This window comes from Pavona decussata, unplaced genomic scaffold (genome assembly GCF_977016875.1).
Source record: "Pavona decussata unplaced genomic scaffold, jaPavDecu1.1 SCAFFOLD_202, whole genome shotgun sequence".
NCBI classification, from domain to species: Eukaryota; Metazoa; Cnidaria; class Anthozoa; order Scleractinia; family Agariciidae; genus Pavona; species Pavona decussata.
Genome location: NW_028145610.1, coordinates 1,884,772 through 1,905,622, shown reverse-complemented (window position 1 = coordinate 1,905,622; position 20,851 = coordinate 1,884,772). Strand labels below are relative to the sequence as shown.

At 42.3% G+C, this 20,851-nt stretch overlaps 3 protein-coding genes across 5 annotated transcripts in view; all 3 read right to left on the bottom strand.

The window, feature by feature from the left end:
* LOC146461076 (ADP-ribosylhydrolase ARH1-like) overlaps nucleotides 1-20,851 on the bottom strand; it is a 54,038-nt gene that overhangs the window by 19,520 nt on the left and 13,667 nt on the right. The window lies entirely within an intron of this gene.
* The window catches only part of LOC146461068 (uncharacterized), a 177,152-nt gene continuing 170,544 nt past the window's right edge, over nucleotides 14,244-20,851 (bottom strand). The window contains exon 4 of the transcript XR_014857482.1: nucleotides 14,244-14,643. The gene's annotated coding sequence lies outside the window, so the exon portion shown is untranslated. The remainder of the gene's footprint in view (nucleotides 14,644-20,851) is intronic.
* LOC146461074 (uncharacterized) overlaps nucleotides 14,244-20,851 on the bottom strand; it is a 59,016-nt gene continuing 52,408 nt past the window's right edge. For 2 of the 3 annotated variants that reach the window (XM_085087319.1, XM_085087320.1), the window contains exon 3: nucleotides 14,244-19,815. In XM_085087319.1, the coding sequence (XP_084943445.1) occupies nucleotides 15,416-19,815 (4,400 nt within the window). In that variant the 3' untranslated portion in view covers nucleotides 14,244-15,415. Of the gene's footprint in view, nucleotides 20,025-20,851 lie in introns of all 3 variants that reach the window. The other variant, XM_085087321.1, reaches the window with a different exon arrangement.

The following is a 20,851-nucleotide window of genomic DNA, read 5'->3' as shown; positions in this document are numbered from 1 at the left end:
AGTATCCTTTGCCAATATTTTCATGGCAGAGATCGAAACAGAAATAATTGGCCGTAGTGCTACAAAACCGCTTGCATGGAAGAGATGCATCGATGATGTCTTCTCTCTATGGAACGTAAGCAAAAATGAAATCCAAACTTTTATAGAGCTAGCCAACAACTATCATGCGACCATAAAATTCACGGCTGAAATTTCAGAAATTGAAATCACTTTCCTTGACCCATGTGTATACAAGGGCGAAAGAGTAAAAAATGAATCAAAACTTGACGTGCGCACGAACTTCAAACCGAGAGAAACGTTCCAGTAAAGCATTTTTCTTCCTGCCACCCTCCAGGCGTCAGGAGAGGCTTTACCAAAGGCGAAGCCTTAAGACCTCTCAGAAAAAACTCTTCAAAAACAAAATTTGAAGGAAACATCACTCTATTCAAACAGAGACTACGCAACAGAGGTTACCCCGATAACCTTATAGATAAAACTCTCTCAGAAGTCAATTTCAGCGAAAGAATGTCGGCACTACAAAACCAACTAAAAACGCACAAAAACATTTTGCCGTTTGTTACTTCACTAGAGTTTATTTCAAAAAAAAAAAAAAAAAAAAAAGTTGGAAGTCGGAAGTCGGAAGTCGGAAGTCGGAAGTCGGAAGTCGGAAGTCCGAAGTCCGAAGTCGGAAGTCGGAAGTCGGAAGTCGGAAGTCAGAAGTCAGAAGTCAGAAGTCAGAAGTCCGAAGTCGGAAGTCGGAAGTCGGAAGTCGGAAGTCGGAAGTCAGAAGTCAGAAGTCCGAAGTCGGAAGTCCGAAGTCGGAAGTCCGAAGTCGGAAGTCCGAAGTCGGAAGTCCCTCCTCGGCTTTCGTAGTTTACGTTACTAGGGGCATTATATTCGCATATTCCCAGTCACGGACATTTGTATTGCTCCCTACTTTGGTCTAGGACGCATTTCTAGGTTTTATTTGAATGACCCATCACAATCGAGGGACATCTTTGACTGGGAAATTTTGTTTTGATGCTGTTATCGCTGTAGTCTAGTTAGTTCCTGTGGTTTATATACCTTGCGTTCGCATGCAGTTACTTGTAGGCTTCAAAATCAACTTGGTTTTAATTATTCGTGTTTGCTAGGACGCCAGTTTTGTTTTATGTATATACGCCGCTGTTGCGGTAAAGGTTATCATCGTCAGGAGAGAAGAGTTGGGTATTTTTGTCCATTTTGACCGCCTTTGTTTAATTGTATGGAAGACATAAACGAAAATAAGAATGCCGTTTTGAGTCTATTTTTATTAATTATTAAAAGGTCTGACAGTTAAGTCTGAGACTTCAACTGCCCGCCTGTAGGTTATTTTAACTGTTTCCAAGGCAGCAATTCCATTCAAAATATCAGGCCCCAGATGTTCAAAGGCCGGATAACTTTATCCGCTGGATAAGGCACTATTCGGGGTCTAAAATATGCTTCATGATAAATGTTGTCCAAGGTTTTCGTACACTCCTAAACTAGACTGTGGTTAGAGTGTGCAAATTCGCTTGTACACGACAAAATACTGAAATCTTTGCACAGATTGAAACTGTCGGATAGTGACTTATCCACTGGATAAAGTTATCCGGCCTTTGAACAACTGGGGCCAGATATACAGAAATTTATGCTAAGTATGCCGGATCCAACTCAGCGATCGGTAATTTAACCGTGATCGGGTAACATGTTTGTTCTACGTTTTTCACGTACAGAGATGATGACAAAATTCGGGAATTTTGTACTTCACGAAAGGCTTCCACGGTCAAAAGATGCTCCTTGGTTTTGAACAGGGAAGAACTTGCTCGTGTCAGATAGAGCGCTGTATGACAGTAACAAAGGAAAACTTGTCAAGAAAACTCGTCAAACGTGTACAGGAGCAAATATAATTTCAAAAGGATAACTGACTCGGCAACCCTTTGCAGACGAGCAGGTGAAATTTGTCAGAAAAGAAAAAAACTTGTCAAGGAAAACTGGGTTACAGTCACAAAATATCATGATGGAATCATAATGGAAGAGTTGTTCACCCTTTACTTGAACAATCAAAACTTTTCAAAATAACTTGTCAAGCAAAGCGTGCTCGTGTGTAACCGTGTATAAACTAAGAACATAAATATGCAAATTCAAGATACTTTTTTATTGCACTGACGAGTCAGTGAAATTTGGCTAAATTTGCATAACGACACAAACACAACAAGCGATGCCCCTGGGTAGGTCTGCGTGATCGATAGAGATGGTTAGAATTTTCCCATTGACACTTGTGATGGCGTGGAGGGCCTGGACGCGTGGAGTGGCGGGAACATTATGTATTCACAATATATATTCTCACGTTTTGCACTATGTAGATTAGTATAAGCGGAACGCCGAACGGGCATTAACGGTTGCCCAGGATTAAGCGTGTAATATGACTAAAGGACATTAAATTGGCGACGAGGATAAAAGTGGAATGGCCGTCAACATTGGATACAAGCAATTTCCCGAATTCGATGTTCGGAAAGACCCTGAAAACGTCTACGCTCGTTTTGTAAAATATGCCAAACGATTCAAAGACAACCACTTGAAAGCCTACAACATCACAGACAAGGCACAACAACGGTCGTTATTCTTAGATTCGATTGGTGAAAGTACTCTCGATATATTTGAACAGCTTGGTGACACAGGAACGGATCTGGACGGAGCCATCAACGCGCTACTAAACAAGTTCAAAGAATTGCAAAAACCGGCTCTTCAATATACACAAATTTCGTTGCATCAAACAAGGCAAAGACGAAACCTGGGATTCGTTCATCTCTAAGCTCACAGCAGAAGGTGAACACTGTGATTTTCCGGCAGGCTGGTTAGATACTGAGATACTAATGGCTATGATAGAGAACGGTAAATCGAAGAGGGTGAGGAGAAAGTTGTTACAAGACCAGCTAACGTTAGTCGAAGCTCTTAAATACGCCAGAGGCCTCGAAAGCACCGATCAACACGCTACGAAAGTAGAGAGTCAAGCGCCAAATGATGTTACCGTCAAGCAAGAAGTCGATAAAATCACAGCGGACAGAAGTAAGGAAAAATCGTACTTTGTCTGCGGGAAACATTGGCCGCACCAAGGTGGACCAAGAAAATGCCCGGCTTTTGGAAAGCAGTGTACACAATGCGGGAGAAGAAACCATTTTGCGAAATGGTGTAAAAGCAAGCAAGAAGTTAAGGCCACAAGGGACCTAGGGCAAGCAGGCGAGCAAAGATCTGACACGTCGTCTGACAGCAGTGACGAAGGGTCCACGCGCATTCTGTAAGAGGTAAACCCTATGGGACCATCGGACAATAGGCCCCTAAAGAAAGTGCTAATTAGTGGCGTTGGCGTCAAGGTACTACCTGACAGCGGTGCTACGGTCAACGCTATGGATGAGTCAACGTTCAAGAAATTCGGCCTGGACAAAAAAGTAAAGATTAGAACATCAAGATGCCAAATAAGGCCGTACGGGGCTGCTTCAGAGGCAAACATGCTACCGGTGCTGGGTTGTTTTGAAGCGCTTACGGAATCTAAGACGAAAATGAAAGTGGTCACGTGGCAGCTAATAAAAGGAGATACCCAGACCGCACCGTTGCTTAGTTACATAGACGGAAGAGACCTTGGAATGATTCGGGTCACCAATGCGATTGCAAAGGAAAGCAATCAATCTGAAGAAACCGACAATGTAAAAGAAATCTTAGAGGAATTCAAGGACCGGTTCCAAGGAATTGGAAAGCTAAAGGGAATTCTGGTCGATTTGAATGTAGACCCCGACTTTAAGCCGGTCGCACAGCCACCACGCCGACAGCCGTTCAGCGTACGTCAAAAGATCGAAGATGAAATACAACATCTCATTGACCAAGACATCATTGAAAACGTCAGCGAGCCAACGGGATGGGTGTCACCACCTGTGGTTACCCCCAAGAAGGATCAGAGCCAAATGCGCCTGAACGTGGGCATGCGCGTGGCAAATCAAGCAATACCCCGCAGACACACCCAGCACCCCACGATAGACGACGTGGTCAATGAACTTAGCGGATCAACTGTGTTTTTGCACCTGGATATGAGCAAGGGATACCACCAACTGGAGCTTGATTTGAGCTCGAGGAACATTACGACATTTTCGACTCACATTGGTTTGTACAGATATAAGAGGCTGAACTATGGTACAAGATCAGCAGCAGAGATATTTCAAGAGACGATCAGGGAGGAATTGACGCACGACCTAAATGGAGTCTTTAACATTAGTGATGACATCATTGTACATGGGCGTGACACAAAAGAACACGATGCAAACCTGAAAGCGCTCCTCGAGAAGAGTCGCGAAAAGAATGTGACATTCAACGAAGCGAAATGTGAATTTAACAAAGATCGCGTGGTTTACTATGGCTTGATGTTCTCGAAAGATGGAGTATCGCTAGATCCGTGCAAGGTGAAAGCCATTAAGTCGGCGGAACGCCCTAGAAATGCCACGGAACTTAACTCATTCCTCTGCACAGTCAGATATAGTTCACGATTCATGGAAGCCAGCCGGTATCAGAGGGCTGCCTGCAAACTCGGTGAACTAGTTACGGGAAAATTCGAGTGGAAGCAAGAACACTCTGAAGCATTCAAGGAACTCAAGGACATGCTTAGTAGCGATACGATCCAAGCATACTTTGATCCCCAGGCGGAACACGAGCTCCACATCGATGGATGCCCTGTGGGGCAGGCCGCAACCCTCACGCAGAGAAAACCGGGGGAGCAGTGTTGGCGAGTCGTGCAGTATGCTAGTCGCAGCCTCACAGACCCGGAGAAACGGTACAGCCAGATCGAGTTAGAAGCTTTGGCCGGTGATTTCGGTTGCAAGAAATTTCATCTGTTCCTGTACGGGAGACCCTTTAAGATTGTGACAGACCACAAACCTCTGGAAAGTGGTCCAACAAACAACAAACTCACCCACACGACCTCGATCCGTGTCCAAAGGATCGTCAACCGTATGATGGACTATGACTTTGTGGTCGAGTACCGCCCGGGAAAGGAAAACATATCTGACTACACTTCACGGCACCCTGTGTCACTCCTCGAGTGTTCCAAGTTCGAAATGAGAACGACTAAGGAGGTACGCCATTATGTAAATTACGTTGTGACGTGCGACACGCCCAAAGCTGTCACCAGAGACCAAGTGAAGGAAGCTACTGATGAAGACCCGGCACTAGTTGAATTGAAGAAGTGTATCAACCAAGGCTGGATAGACACAAAGGTTTCAAGCATACAGGGATACAGGCACGTTTTCCATGAACTCACCATAGTAGACGGGATGGTCTTGAGAGGGGATAGGATTGTCGTACCGGCAAAACTTAGACAGAGGATGGTAGAGATAGCGCATGAGGGGCATCAAGGGCTTGTACGGACAAAACAGCTCCTGAGAGCACATGTATGGTTTCCGGGAATGGACTCCCAATGTGACATGTTTGTGTCCACTTGCATCGCCTGCCAATCTAACACACCCCAAACACATCGCGAGCCACTGAAGATGACTGAACTACCTGTGGGACCGTTGGATAAGGTCAGCGTGGATTTTTGCGGGCCTATGGCTAATGGAGACCTCGCCCTCGTATTCTACTGCCAATATTCCAGATACCCAGTGGTCGAATTCGTGGGATCCACTAGTGAAAAGGCAACCATCCCGGTGTTCAAGAGGGTGTTTGACACATATGGAGTACCAGAGGAGATCAAATCAGATAACGGTCCACCTTTCAACGGCCATAAATTTGAAGAATTCTCACAAGAAGAAGGGTTCAAGCACCGGAAAGTCACACCAGGGTGGGCAGAAGCCAACAGCGACGTCGAAAGGTTTATGCAGAGAATAAAGAAGACTGCACGGATCGCTGCATTGGAAGGCAAACCGGTGAGGGACGAAGTGCGCAGGGGAGTCAGAGCATACAGAGCAACTGAACATACAACCACCGGAGTCAGCCCGAACAAACTCATGTTCGGAAGGGAACTACGGGGAAGATTCCCAGATGTCAAGCGACAACCTAAACATCCGGACGACACGGTGATCCGCCACAACGACAAAAAACGGAAACTGAAAATGAAGCAGTACGCGGATAAGAGAAGACACACAGATGTGATGAAAATCAAAGTCGGAGACACGGTATTGTGCAAACAAGAACGGAAACACAGCTTAACGCCCCTGTATGACCCGGACCCAATGGTGGTTATTGGTGTCAAGGGAAGCATGATCACAGCCAAGAACGATGTGAAAATTCGTACCAGGAACTACGCGGATTGGAAGCTGCTTAAGAACAGGTGTAGAGAATCGGTTCAGTGTGACGACTCCGACAGTGAAGACGCATTTGAGCCGGACGCTGTTACCGTGGATAGAGCAGGTTCGGAGCAGCCCGGAACAGACCGCGGTGAAACGGATAGAATACGCGAACCTCAGCATGGACAACAGCAGCCCAGAGCCCATCCTCGATCAGACCATGATAGTGACCGTGAGCAAAGACATGCAGCCCGTGACAGGCTAACGTCTACAAACGACACTAGATACAAAAACTTTGTCTGTGAATAACAATATTTATTCGTTTATTTTGTTGTATTTTGCACCACATAGACTAATGCACCCTTGAATTTTATCCGCAAATGGGGGAGAGATGCGATGGCGTGGAGGGCCTGGACGCGTGGAGTGGCGGAAACATGTATTCACAATTCTCACGTTTTGCACTTTGTAGATTAGTATAAGCGGAACGCCGAACGGGCATTAACGGTTGCCCATGATTAAGCGTGTAATATGACTAAAGGACATTAAATTATGTACATACTTAAAACGGCACAAACTCCACTAACAAGAGCATAACTGCCTCTGGGGAGCGAGCTACACAGCTTACTCGAACAAAACTCTGCTCCACTCAAATAAACTGAGCTAAACAACTTGTATTTATACCGGAGTAAATACGTACTACTTATGTGACAGGAAAAGGATTGTCACAAAACATACAGACCGATCACATAATAACTACGTACAATTTCATCACTCACTACTTGATAATAAGATTAAAATACCAACGCCCTAATGACCTACTGATGTTATCATGCAGTGTTGCTACAAGAAACAGAAAAATGTCTTGTAATCCCGCATACAAGGAAACCAAGCCCAGGAAATAGTGAACCTTACGCAATGTAACACTTACAATACGTGATAAACTAAACCAAAGTAAACTCCAGTGATATGTGACAATAGAACTCTCCAGACTATGAATGTAAACCGACTCCACTCGCGTCTGCAATAGGTCAATGATAAAAATAACACTTTAGACTACTAAATGTGACACAAGAATATTTTTTGAGAAATTGCCTTTGGGAACTGCAAAGTGACTCGGTCACACTGAAATACTTTTCTTCTAGCAATTTTTTGCCTTGTTCGTCGTCGACGACGCCTTCGTCGAAGAAACAAATTAAATCATCTCAAAGGCAACAAGTGTTTGCTCCGCCATTTTTGAAGTATTCTTCTCACCTAACCTTATGTCTTTACGTCAGTGTTCACAGATTACCGACATAAGCGATTATGTCGTTATGTCATTATGTCGTTATGTCGTTATGTCGCAAGTGTAAACCAGGCTTAATCGTCCACGGTCGGCACATGATTTTGAATGTCTGGCCAAGAAACGATCTCAACAAAGCCGTTTTACCAGCGCCTCCGCTCCCCAGTAGTGCGATGCAATAGTCAAACTGCGGAATCGTTGCACAGGAAGCCATTTGCGGCGCGCCGTTTTATATAACCCCACGGATAAATTAACCAGCCTCAACAACTTTCTTCTTGAGGCCCTGCCAGGGAAGGGGGAGGGGGGTCCGTGTCGCTTGTCTGAATTTTAAAACGTCCCGTGACGGTGTTTCGTCAGTGCTTCATGTCGCTGTCGGAAATTTAATGAAAATAGTTTGTCCTTGTCGGAATTTAAGGTTAGGAAAAACTACGCGTGATGCGGAAAATAGATCGCGAGCCGAGGTTCTTTATCACCTCAGAACTCTCAGACCCACACACGCTTACTCGCTTGTGAAAAGGTCTGCTAATAATGCAAATCAACGGTAAAAAAGTATATGTACGAAGGCTTCACCACTCGCGGATGATGAGCCCGCGCTCCCACCAGAATTTTAGAGAAAATTTATTGTCTTTAGTTTTTATTGGTCAAACGTTCCCCTTGTTGGCCTTTACATCACATTAAAATTAGTGTAAAAACATATGAAATCACCGTTCTTTGTCGTTAATTCTCGGCCTTTAATATTGTCACTGTTGGAGTTTTGTCGAGAAAAGCTGTCTTTTGTCGCGAATTTATTTCATGCGCTGTCGCTACTTTTTGGGCCATGTCGCTTGTCGGAATTTACCCTGGCAGGGCCTCCTTCTTGCATCGAATTCGTCTCAGTGACTTTGATTCAATCTTAGATCTTGGACACGGCTTCAAACGTCTGCGACAATATGTCGGCAAATGCATTGGCATTTCTCAGGGGAAAGAATTTTTGCGCTGGTTTTATGGATGATTTCATCAGTTAAAATTCATCACGTCTCCGGAAATAAAGTGAATTTGCCGCGGATTTTTTAAATTTTATCGCCAGTATTGCAGTGTGCATGGTCTACATGCATGTGTACTCCAGTCCCATATTATATTTTCTAAGTAGCTCGCTGTTGCGTGTCTATTGTGAAACCTGTTTATCACAGTCAAGACTACGAAAACAAACTCATTTTGTGAAATATTGGCAAAGAAATAGTAAAGAAATATTGATAAAATACTCTTCAACACGGTTTGAATCATTTAAATGTACGATCACTCTTTAGTCTAATCAACAGATCCAAAACCAAAAGTACCATGTTCAGTAAATGAGTATAGCACCACAGGAAATTCTTGATCAATAGCTGCCATCCGCAGACTCAAAAATCCTAACCACCTTGTTCGGTATCATAACCAGTCTCCCGGAGGAAAGCACTGCTAAGTAGCTTTGTTTTGAATAGCCAATTCGGTTTCAATCAAAGTGGGATAACAAGGTTGCACAACAAAAGGATTGGCCCTTGACTGAGCGAGTGGGATAAATAAATATACGCCAAGAAATTTCTGGCACTGGCTAAACTGATTAAGATTCCTTTTCACTTGTTTTCTCTGAGATACTAGGCATAAGTAAACAATGCGAACAGGCGCCTGTTTAGACGTTGTACTTCTTGCTGAGTTCTCTTCAGTTGAGAGTTCAAGACAGTATTATAATCACGGCAAAGGCCAACTTTTGCGTATTTTCAATATTTGTCGGTCTGTTCTTATACTCTCTATTCAGTCGTTGATAGTGTTCATCTATTAAATTGAAGTTAGTTCCCTGACTGCGTCAAATCCTTGATATCAGTGATTTGTTGATTCGCAAGCATATTGGGGTGTTGCTCTGCATGCACAGGCCATGCGATGATAATTATTTTTTACGATCACAGTTTGGCAATGTGAGCGGTTTTGAAGCGAAACACGCTCAATCGGACTATATACCGGTGTATATGGCTGGTTTAAATAGTGGATAATCTGCCTTCCGCTAGAAGATATATAGGGGAATATTTTTGTCCTTTTACAGTACAATGTATTGTTTGCAACTCGCTTGGCTCAGCCAAGAGTCAGTAGTCTTCTGGTCGGTTAATAATCTCGTCTTCACTTGCCTTCTACTCCACTTGTACAATTTCAGAACAGCTTGTCTGGCTTTGTTATCGTTTACTTGAGCTGAACTGGAAGTGCCTTCCCATGCTATATTTCGGCCGTACTTAGCTCTGTTCCACTCTTCCGCAGTTTCAATGCTATGCTCAACCAGAGCTATAAAACTAAGTCTTTCAACCCAACTACTGTCAACGACTACCATCTAACTACATCAATAGATTCATCTTAACTTATACTGTAGCTAGTGTAAACATGTTTTCGACGCTATCAGTCAGCTCAGACAGTATGACCAAATGGCCATTCAAATGATATAGGATAAGGGAAACCAGGACACACCAACAGGAACTATCAAGCTAACTGGTCTCTAATGAAAAGTTAAGTATTGATAAATGAGTGACCATGCATCACAGTTGTGTACGCAACTTCAGACGTGAACGGGATTCGAACCTATGACCTCTGCGATACCAGTGCAGTGCTCTACCAAGCCAACTGGGAGATGGTTATGTTGTGTATTTGTAATATGCTCGTAAAGTTCAGTGAAGTTAGTGATGGAGGTGAAATTTGTGAATGGTTTTTTTTTTCTAGTTTGAAACGTCAAGAAAGGCTGGTCAAGATTTAGCGGGAACAGTGAACTTTTCTACACAGCACATTTCTTGAAAAAAAAAAAAACAACAACAACAACAACAACAGGAAAGCGCCTTAAAAGGCCGACATTCAACGTTGACAAACAATGACACTGCCAAAATTGTTTCAAACCAAAATGACAACTAAATCAATGTCCCAAAATTGACATCACAACAGTATATGTCAGGGGCATTCAACAAGAATATTTAAAGAAGAGTGTTTCAAATTCCAAGATCGTATAATATTCGGGCGTTTAAAAGGGTAATTAACATTAATATTAATATTAGTCGATAAATACTTTGTTAATGTTTGATATAGCTTTCTATGTGCATTCAATCATACGGTATGAGGCATCAAAAGATATGCTAGCCAAATATATAGATCAGAGTTTAAACAATTTGTTTTCTGATTAACAACTGATACGCATTATTACAAGACAGAATTAATCAGTGTGATTTATCAATTTGTCAGTATTGTACACGTGATTTTTATGTACAAAAAAAACAAAATGGTAATCGTCTACACAATACATAATTTTAAAACACTTGAATGACTACAGTTTTGTCATTTGAAATATTTTGAGAGAATTACATGTTTTATTAGAAACTGAGTCATTTCAATGTTTTGTGATTTCTAGAAGTTGTCATGGCAGAATTACCAAGCCGGCCTGTCTTCAGTGGAGTCTCGGTTTCCTGTACTACTTACAAGACACGTTTTGCTGAGGGTACTAACTGAACGAATAGCAAAATATTGCGCACTTTCTGCATTCTCACGGATGTTGCGTCAATTTCAGTACTTAAAAAAGTTCTTGACTTACATAACCATTCTTGAAGTACTAAATATATAACTTCCCGAGAAACGCACTGTGTGTTCGGTCTTCCTGTTGCTGCTATGAGTAGTATTTTCTGGCCTTTTCTATCAGGGTTCATTCAGTAGAATAAGGCTCCACGAAAGATAACCAATGCAAGTTTGGGTCCAGACACGAAAACTGTGCTGACTGCTTAGGTTTTCCCGTGAAAACGATGCCTAACCCTTTTAAAATTAGATGGCTTTATGATCGTGTTTTAAGGACGGTGCCTACTAATACCGAAACATTTTTGTGTGGTTTATGACTACTCGGGAAAAGCAGATCTTAGAAAGGGCTATTGAAATCCAAAAAGAAAATTGGGGGTAACCAGGCATTTTTCAGAGATGATTAAGCAATATTATCTCTAAAAAGCGCCAAAATATAAAGCAATGTATGGGATTTCTTCCTAAATTAAAGCTCAATTATCTCTGAAAAATGCATGGTTACCCCCAATTTTCTTTTGAGATACCAAAAGTACTTGCTAAGTTCTGCTTTCTCCGTATAGTTTTAAACCGCGCAAAAATATTCCTGTATTAGTAGGCACCACCCATAGGAAACTCGAGTATCTCAAGATGCGCAGAACGTATGCGCAGTAACAATAGTAGGCACCGTCCTTAATTTGTTTTGCCTTGGTTGGCAGAGCTCAAAGGACCCAAATAAGAAAGTTATACAGGTCCTTCTAACGCGGTCCAAGACCAGTGTTTGATCATGTAACATCTCCTTCAGATCTGGCCCGTTATTACATTTTCTCTGACACTCACACCTTGTACCTTCCCATGAAAACTGTTCGTGCACCGTGACATGTATTGCAAACAACATGTTCCAAATTGGATCCGTAAGATAGTATAGTACCAATGGCAAGAACCGAATATTACTTTTGCAAATGTTAACACTTTTTCGCGGATGCGAGCTCCTTTTTCCGCTCATAGTCCCGGTGAAGCCTTGCTCAAACAGGTCAGACCTTATGTAGGCCCGATTACCAGCCGCTGTTCGGGAAATGAAAGCCGGACGCGAAGGACCGGCGGAAATCGAACCTAGATCTAATGCAAATTGGCAAAGACAATAGCATTTCCTCCTTTACATTGAGTTCGGTACTTTTGAATCAGGTCTAACGTTATCAGGCCCGAAAACTATTTTATGTGCGTACTATTCCAAAAGACATCAAATTTTATTGATTTTGAATCTCTGTTACCACTTGTGTCCGATCATGAGGAGTATTGAGAACACTCTTAGTCACTCTTAGGGCCAATAAAATGTTTGCACTTGTAATCAACAAACAATCCGGACCCTTGTTCAGATTACGCACTCATGTACATAAACAGGCATCGTAAGAAGTCTTAAACCTTTAACCCCTAATATCGAAAAACAAATTCTCCTCAGTCTTGTCCCCATACTTTTCCTATAAAAGTACTGGGGAGAAGTTATTAAAACAAGAAAATTCACATTGGATGATCATATTCACAATTCTCATGACCTCAGGGGTCGAAAAAGCATTGGTATTACAAGGAGAAATTTGATGCTGATCACTGCATGTAGAAGAACAATTTTTCTCTTTCCTGAAAGCTATCTAATCGTCCTTTTCTTTTTTCTTTCCTTCTTTTACGGATTCAAGGGGTAAAAAGCCACGCTATAAAACCTTGGTCCGTAACCGAAAAGCTTGGCTAAACAAAACTACGCCGTGATCCACTTAGCTTCAAAATGGCATCAACATCAGTAGAACAAGGGCCAAACGAGAACACGTGAAAGTACTCCAAAATGTCAGGTATTCTGTGTTCTCCGATGGTTTTACGGTCTTTTTTAAAGCCAAATTTGTGTAAGCTGACACTTTGATCTGTTAAGATTGTTTAGCTTAAATCACAGAAAACTTTCAGAAAGGGAATGCTATTTTCAGAATTTCGAGCTGCTATTAGCTTTTAGAAAATGATGGTAGCTGGCCATATTTGGCACTTCAAAACGACGGACATGGCTTCCCTTGCCTCCCCCTCCCCCCCCCACACCCCCCAAAAAGGATTAGCTTTTTCAGTGTTACGAAAGTGTGAGACGACACTAAGCGAAATGCAACCTCGTTCGCAGGATCCTCTCTCTTCCTTCCTCCAGGAAAGGACCCTGGATGGGGCTGGTCGCGTGGCACCCAAAATCTGGTTGATTGAAAAAATTTGTCGTTAGGGCGGGGTAGTAAAGTTTCCAGTTGTCACTTTCTCAGGAATGCTCGATCGAGCAGCAAGGCGGACGGTAAGGCCCACCTGAAACAAATGTATCGCCGCAAAAAAAGGTTGAGTGCCCCTGGTAGATTGCAAGGCGGCCCGTGTTGTTTTGCGCTGATGGTGCAGTTTTGGAGAGAAAAGTCACTTTGAACCAAGCGAGGAAATGGGGAGCGAAGATAACAAAATTAAAACCACTTTTTTGCATTATGTCAGGTGAACTGTAAAGAAATCTAATATCTGCTTCTCTTGGTGAAAAACTACTCACTTGGACAAGCCTCCCGGGGGGCATGATTCACAAAGCCCTCCTAAGTTGAGATGCATCCTAAGTATTGTTTGTTAACAATAGAGTACTGTTGGAAAATATAAGCTAGTGTCAAGAAACAGGACTTACTTTACATCTTAACTTTCATGTTTCTGGCCCCAGACTTACAAAAGCTTCATTTTTTTGGACCAACGCAGTCCAATGTTTGTCTGCACTAGAACTTTGTTCTTAGAGTATGTTTACTAACTAGAGACAGGGCCGTCTTAATTTGCCAAAGCAGCGATAACAAAACTTTAAAGACAACAAATAACGATTTCATACAGCTGTCATTATTTCCATTACTGAGGATAATGGGAAAAAAGTCATTCCACCTTACACAAGCTGCTGTATTACACGTGTTTAAAATATGAAATTGTAAAAATCCCCAAACCGTTTACAAATGGAGAAATCCTGTGTTTTGACCAAAACAAAGATAAGATATTAACACGCAGCCATGAACTACTGTCTGGCATACAGATGCTCTTTCTCTGGGTCAACAGGAAGAAACAACTCTCCCACCCCACCCTACCCCTTCTTTCTCTGAGGTGCAGTGGCTGTACAGTTAACTATAGATACGACAATATGAATTAAACTACGCTTTGTCTGAAAATAAAACAAACATAAATTTTATTCTACAGATAGACTCCTAATCTACAAGATACAAAACGTATAAATTGATTAACAAAATATATCAGAAGAGAGGTATATGAAAAACTGGCGGGCACAACCTGATTAAATTTAAGTACCATTAACTACCATCTCTCGAGAGATGAAACCTAACCTGTGTACAAGAATTTACGCCTGCACGTGCGGGCCCAGTACGGTAAAACTTCAAAGTGTTGCCACTCAATGCTACAGTAGCTACTAAACAGTACTTTACTGTAATACTAGCTGTTATCCTCCTAAAGGTGGTTCTACACAAATTCAAATAAAATCTATTGAGCAGTAATCTCCTTTGGCGTTGTTTGTTCTGGTATAGAAGTTATCTGAACCAGACAGATGGCTCTAACCTTTTAGCCTGCCGATGAAATCCTTAAGGATGGTACCTACTTTTGTTACTGCGCATACGCTCTGCGCATCTCGAGATACTCGGGTTTTCTGTGGGTGGTGCATACTAATACAGGGATCATTTGTGCGATTCAAAAATATGCGGCGAAAACAGAAGTTAGCAAATACCCCAATATCTAAAAAGAAAATAGGGGGTAACTATTCATTTTTCAGCGATAATAAACCGCAGTTTGGAAAAAGCGCCATACATTGCTTTGCATTTAACTCCTTCTTAGAATAATTGTTGCCCAATTTTCTCTAATCAAAATGCCCCGCTACCCCCAACTTTTCTTTCTGGATTCCACTAGCTCATACTGAGATCTGCTATTCCCACATAGTCATAAAGTGTGCATAAACACTTCTATATTAGAAGGCACCGCCCTTAAGTGAACCCATTCAAATGAACATTGCTGAGCATCACTTCCCAGTGTTTACTTTTTGTACAATGTGGGTCAATCTTCTCGGGACGCTCTAAAAACGATGAGATCCCTAAATTGTGAGCATTCAAATGAAAGTTCTCCAATCGGTGCTTTGCCGTCGTCGATTTTTCTTAGATTTGGATTGCTGTTCCTGGTTGGGAGCCAAAGGGTCATCAGTTTCAGGATCACACATTTCCTAGTTTGGTAAGTGAATCAAGCCAGAAAATAGCGACGGAGGTAACTTTTGTAGAGAGAGGAGTAACAGAGTTCGTCAGAATTGTTATCCATTCACAAACCCTACTACCTACTGGAACCTTCAACGAAACCGTTTTTTCCTTTTCCTGGATTGTCGTTTCTTGAGCGTTCCGGTGTCACTTCTCGGGGCTTGAGCGACGCCAGTCACGTCTTCCTCAAACGCACGTATTGCTCTGTCCACCCAGTTTAAAGCATCTGGAATTGTTTCCAAGGGAAATATGCGATGATAGTAAACAGTGACAGTCTCAGATTCAAGATCAAAGTTTGCCAAAACACAAGCCGCCTTGATTCCCATCACTTGGTCTGGGAGGTGACATCCGTGTCTTGCTACGAAATAGTGTGTTAAGCCCATTGGGTGGTACATCACACTACAAATTTGACTCTTTGGGCAAATCACGAGACAGAGTTTATAACGATACAGTCCATCAATCAGCATGTCTGATTTCGGTCCAAAGGGTGGTGAAACATTAAGTGAGGCGATAACACAGAAAGAGATGGCACCTTCATTTATATCACCTTTTTTGACAGGTAGTGGTGTTTCGTTTAGCTTTAACAAATCGAAATTTACACATTCCTCGTTGGCTGCAAGGATGGCTTTACAGACAGGATGATGAACAGTAGCCGCATCAGAACATTCCTGGCTACAGTACCTTGCTATGTGACAATTGGAACACTCGATCGGGTCGCCAATCATTTGGAAATCCTTGCGGCACGTGCAACAGAAATTTGGTTCAGTCTCGAACAGCGCCTTGGAAGCTCCTGATACCTTATTGTCAAGTACAACAGGGGGCTTGAATTCCCTGACGGAGTCATAATCTAGTCCGGTATCGTCGAGAAAAGAACGCAAGTAAAGTGGCACGGGAATCTTCCAGGGCTTTGGCGCTGCCTCCAACTGCAGATGAAATTCCCGCTCAAAACGGCAACGTTCATTTGAATCCACAGGAAAAATAGCGGGACCACAATTCTGTCTGAACTCGCATTTCCGGACCGACACATTTCCCTTACCATTAAACGTGTTCCGAAGTCCTCCATAAAGATTGCTCTCAAGCACATTTCGTTCGAAACGTAAATTGCTTTCAGAAGAGCACACAACACCCCAACCACGATTGTCGGAAATGACATTTTCCTCGATAACTGCGTTCGCTTTGTTAAACAAGACACCATGCTTGCCATTACGGGTCACAGAATTTCGTAATAACCGGCTTCCCTCGGACGAATTCACGGCCACCAGGCCTGAAAAAAAGTTATCAGTAATGTCATTCTTTTCCAAGCAAAATGACGAAGGGGAATCTATTACTATACCGTACATATTACATGCAACGTCATTGTAATTCATACTGATGTGACATAATTGATCGTTTCCTTGAATGTGAAGCCCAGTTCCACGAAAGCCAAAGATTGTCGATGATCTAACTGAAACAACCTTTTGTCCATGAGATGATTTAGTAAAATTAATCTTTATTCCCATGCAGGCTGGACCTGTGATGTAACAATGATCTATGACTAACGATTGCACGTCATTGGCTTCTATTAAGGCAGTAGGGTTTTTTTCAGTTCCGGTAGTCAGCTCAGTTTTAGCTAGCCGTGGTCCCCCCAACGTTAAAGTTTCAAAGTTCTTAGAGGCGCAGTCATCTTCCACATCTTTATCTGTTAATGTGGCAGGGCAACTCAACAGTGTGGTATTTCTGGCGATAGTAGAAGCTAGAGAACGATAGTTCACGAATCTGATGTTTTCAAACATAAAAGATCCATGTGATAAATAAAGCCCTTGAAAGCAATTGACCGATACGACACTTCCAGGAAGACCAACAAAATAATACTGTCCTCCCAAAAGGGTCATGTCCTTCAAATCATAGTTGCCTTCATCTAAAATGATAGTAAATGAACCATTTGAAAAGTCATTTTGGATCCCAAAGAGTCTTTCCAGTTCTTTGAGCTCGCTAACGTCAGACACAAACTTGTATTCAGTTCGATCAAGTATTCCAGGAAAGATCGTTTGCAACTTCCTTATGTCGTCTGGCTTGGAATTTGCAAACTTCAAATCTAGCACAGCCATTGCAGCTTGAGCTCTTGAAGTCAACTCGGTTCTACCACTTTCCACCAGTTTGCACAACGCATATACTTTCCAGTAGTAGCCACGATAGTGCTGAATGTCTACGCATGTAGACGCATTAAAGTCATCAACAGCCGTCTCATAGTTTCCTATTTGTAAATGTGAAATGCCACGATAAGAGAGAATCTCTCCAACAGGAACCAAGTGTGGCTGTTTGTATTCTGCGTTGAATGATCCACGCCAACCTTTTAAATTCGATATTCTAACAATGTCAGAATACAACTCAACGGATGTTTGAAAATTGCCCTTGCTAAAGGCTTCTCTTGCTTTTGGTTCAATTACTTTGATTGTTTCTAACAAATTGAGAGTTCGAGTAGCACCATCTGATGCGCCTGTTCTGTCGTTAGTCTTTTCTCTGACATCAGCTGATTCCTTTAACTTCAAAGAAATGAGTTCCCCGTCCCCTAGTGGGGACAAAACTCTTGTTACTTTCAGCAGGTCGTCATTTTTGTAATAACCAATGGGTTCTTTTACTGCACAAAGAATTTCGAAGGCAAGCTGTTGAAAACTGTAACCTCGAATTTTCATTCCAAGGAAATAACAGTACAAAGCTGCTTCGCAGCAAAGCCTTGCTGATTCCTCACAAAAGAAACACTTTTTCAAGGTAGAATCCTTGAAGAGATTACATACGAGGTGAAAAGCATTCATGGAAAGATTTCTCCACCGCCTTCCTTCAAGGTGGACTTCAGCTAGCACATATTCGCTTAAGACGAATGCTTGCAAACGATTTGGTGTCTCCATTTTCATGGCAGCTGACTTCAGTTTGTCATACCAATTGCGAAGAAACTCTGTGCCACCTACACAGTTGAGAAATGCTTGGTGCATCATCCTAACAGCAGAAGATAAGACATTGTCAGTTTCACCTTCACTGTCACAACGATCTCTCAAGGTCTCTTGGACAAGGCGATGGATGCTTAAAGTATCATCCGACTTGCGTTTGAATAGTGAAAACTTAATCAATAAATCAACAATTTGCTGCGCACCGAGAGGCATTTCCAAACGTTTCTTCAGGTCCTCGTGTGGCTCAATCTCGGGGGCGCCGACGTTCAGAACATCAACTGGTATATCGTCTGGGAACAGATATGCTGCGATTTTCATGAAAAAAGCGGCTGCCCTTCCAAGGTCTTGGTCTTCCCCACAATCGGTGATGTAATGAAAATTGAGAAGCCACGTAGTTTGCACTCCAAGGCGTTCCTCGTTGTAGATCTCTGTGTGTGGAATGGCACTCTTCATGCTTAAAAGCTTCGCCTTTTGCGAACGATATTGCTGGAGGTATGACGGAATGGGGCATTCCAACGCTTTAATGTAGGCCGCGGCTTGTTCTAAGGCTAGAGGCAATCCACCAAGCTCTTCGGCGAGTTCTTTTTTCCCTTGATCTTCATCTTCACAATAGGATTGTATTCCTATGCGCTTGTCAAGGAACTCAGCGGATTCGCTTACAGAAAAAGGGTCCAACTCGTAACAGTTTGCTGGCGAAAGGCGTAGGTCCTCGCAAAGCACTCGGTTTGTTCTTCTGGAAGTAACCAGAATGTCACCTGACGTTTTGATTTTCCACTGACCGAAAAACAGTTTCCTTGCGCAGGAGCTAAGTTCCTTTTGATCCAGGTTGTCAATAAGTAAGAGCCAATTCTCCGTCAAATTACCCAGCCATGAGAGAGTTTCAGTTAGCAGATCTTCAAACGATTTACCTTCTTTGCACTTATTGGACTGGGTGCTGTCTACGTCTACAAACTCTTCATGAATTCCCTGAAGAGATACCCTCATTAAATCATCACTCTCTCCGCTTACAACAAACACGCCCCCAGGGTAGCGTTCCATGTTGCGCCAAGCGTACTCGAGGGCAAGAGAAGACTTTCCGCACCCTCCAAGCCCGCAGATCCCACGGATATAAATCCCTCTCTTTGGGACTCCACGGCTATTTTCTGTAGGGTTGACATCGTCAAAAGCCCTTTCTAGGGTCTCCAATATCTTCTTTCGGCCTGTAAAGTACTCATTTCTGTCGAGCGCCCCAAAAAACACTGGACACTTTGCACGCTCTTCACTTTTCGCATCATTGCATCTTAGATCTGCCACTTGTTGCTTCAAGGACTCCACGTCATCCTTTATCTGTTCAACTTCCTGATGTGCCACTTGCTGCTTCAAGGACTCCACGTCATCCTTTATCTGTTCAACTTCCTGAGGAAGTTCGACGAGCTGATTAAGAGAGCGCTTAACTCCAAGCAACTGAGATTCTAATTCGTCTTTTTGTTCGACAAATTCATCCAAATTTGAGGAAAGTAGCAACACTTCATTCTGAACCAAGTTTAATAGGGAAGGGTCTAGAGGGGAATTTCCACAGAAGGTTGTGCCTGTAAGACAGAAGTACGAATTGTCAGTGAAATTAATTAAGATCAATTTATTACAGCCACGCTCTGCATGACAGCTGAAGTAAATCAGTAAGTTCCTGGTTTGCTCAACAAGAAATATCATCTATTCGTCTATACACATATTACTGAGAGAAAGAAGAGTCAACTCTGTAGTGTAAATTTATTTTCTGGAAGGAAACCACTTGATTTCACTACTGAGTATTACCCGACACCTAGTAAAGAAATGCAGTTCATGGCAGTTAAAGGAAACATATTTGATCTAGGTGAATTCAAACCCTTTTCCCTTCGTATTTTAATCGCTGATACAGTACCGACTAAGCCACGACGCCAATAGCTAACTGAATAGTTTAGGGTTATGGTCCACAAACCGGGATCAATTTCTCCCACCCCTCCCCCGTGCACTCCATTTTACTCGCAAGAAAGGGCTTCGTAATTTTGCAGGGTTTCCAAAATAAAATCTCGACAGTATCTCGGGCCAAATCAAGTCACCGAGTTACGAGCGACTCAGATCGATTTCGCGTCGCTCCCACTAGCTGAACACCTGGAGCGGGCAACATAAATAATATACAAATGATTTGTATAAATGATTAACAGAAATTAAGAGCGACTCTCCTTAAGAACTTCATATTCAATTTTTATCTTAAAAAATAGATTTCACTGATAACTCTTTCATCAACTTCTCACGGCACTTAGGTAATAAATATGAAATACAAACTGAGAAATTTAATTTTTCTTAAAACTTTTTGATTCGAACTTTTCTTATCCCCGGCTGTGCTCGAAACTCACATGCAATTCAAACTAAATTTCTCCGTTCGTATTTCATATTTGTTACCTAATTGCCAAGAGAAATTGATGGAAGAGTTATCAGCGAGATCTATTTCTCCGATAATCTTTCAATATGAGGTTATTAGTGAGAGCCGCTTTTTTTAAAATTTCGCAAAAACTATTAAAAACACTCAGAGACCTACTTGAGAAAGGTATCATTGGATCTCTCCTATAAAAATTTCCTGCATCTGCC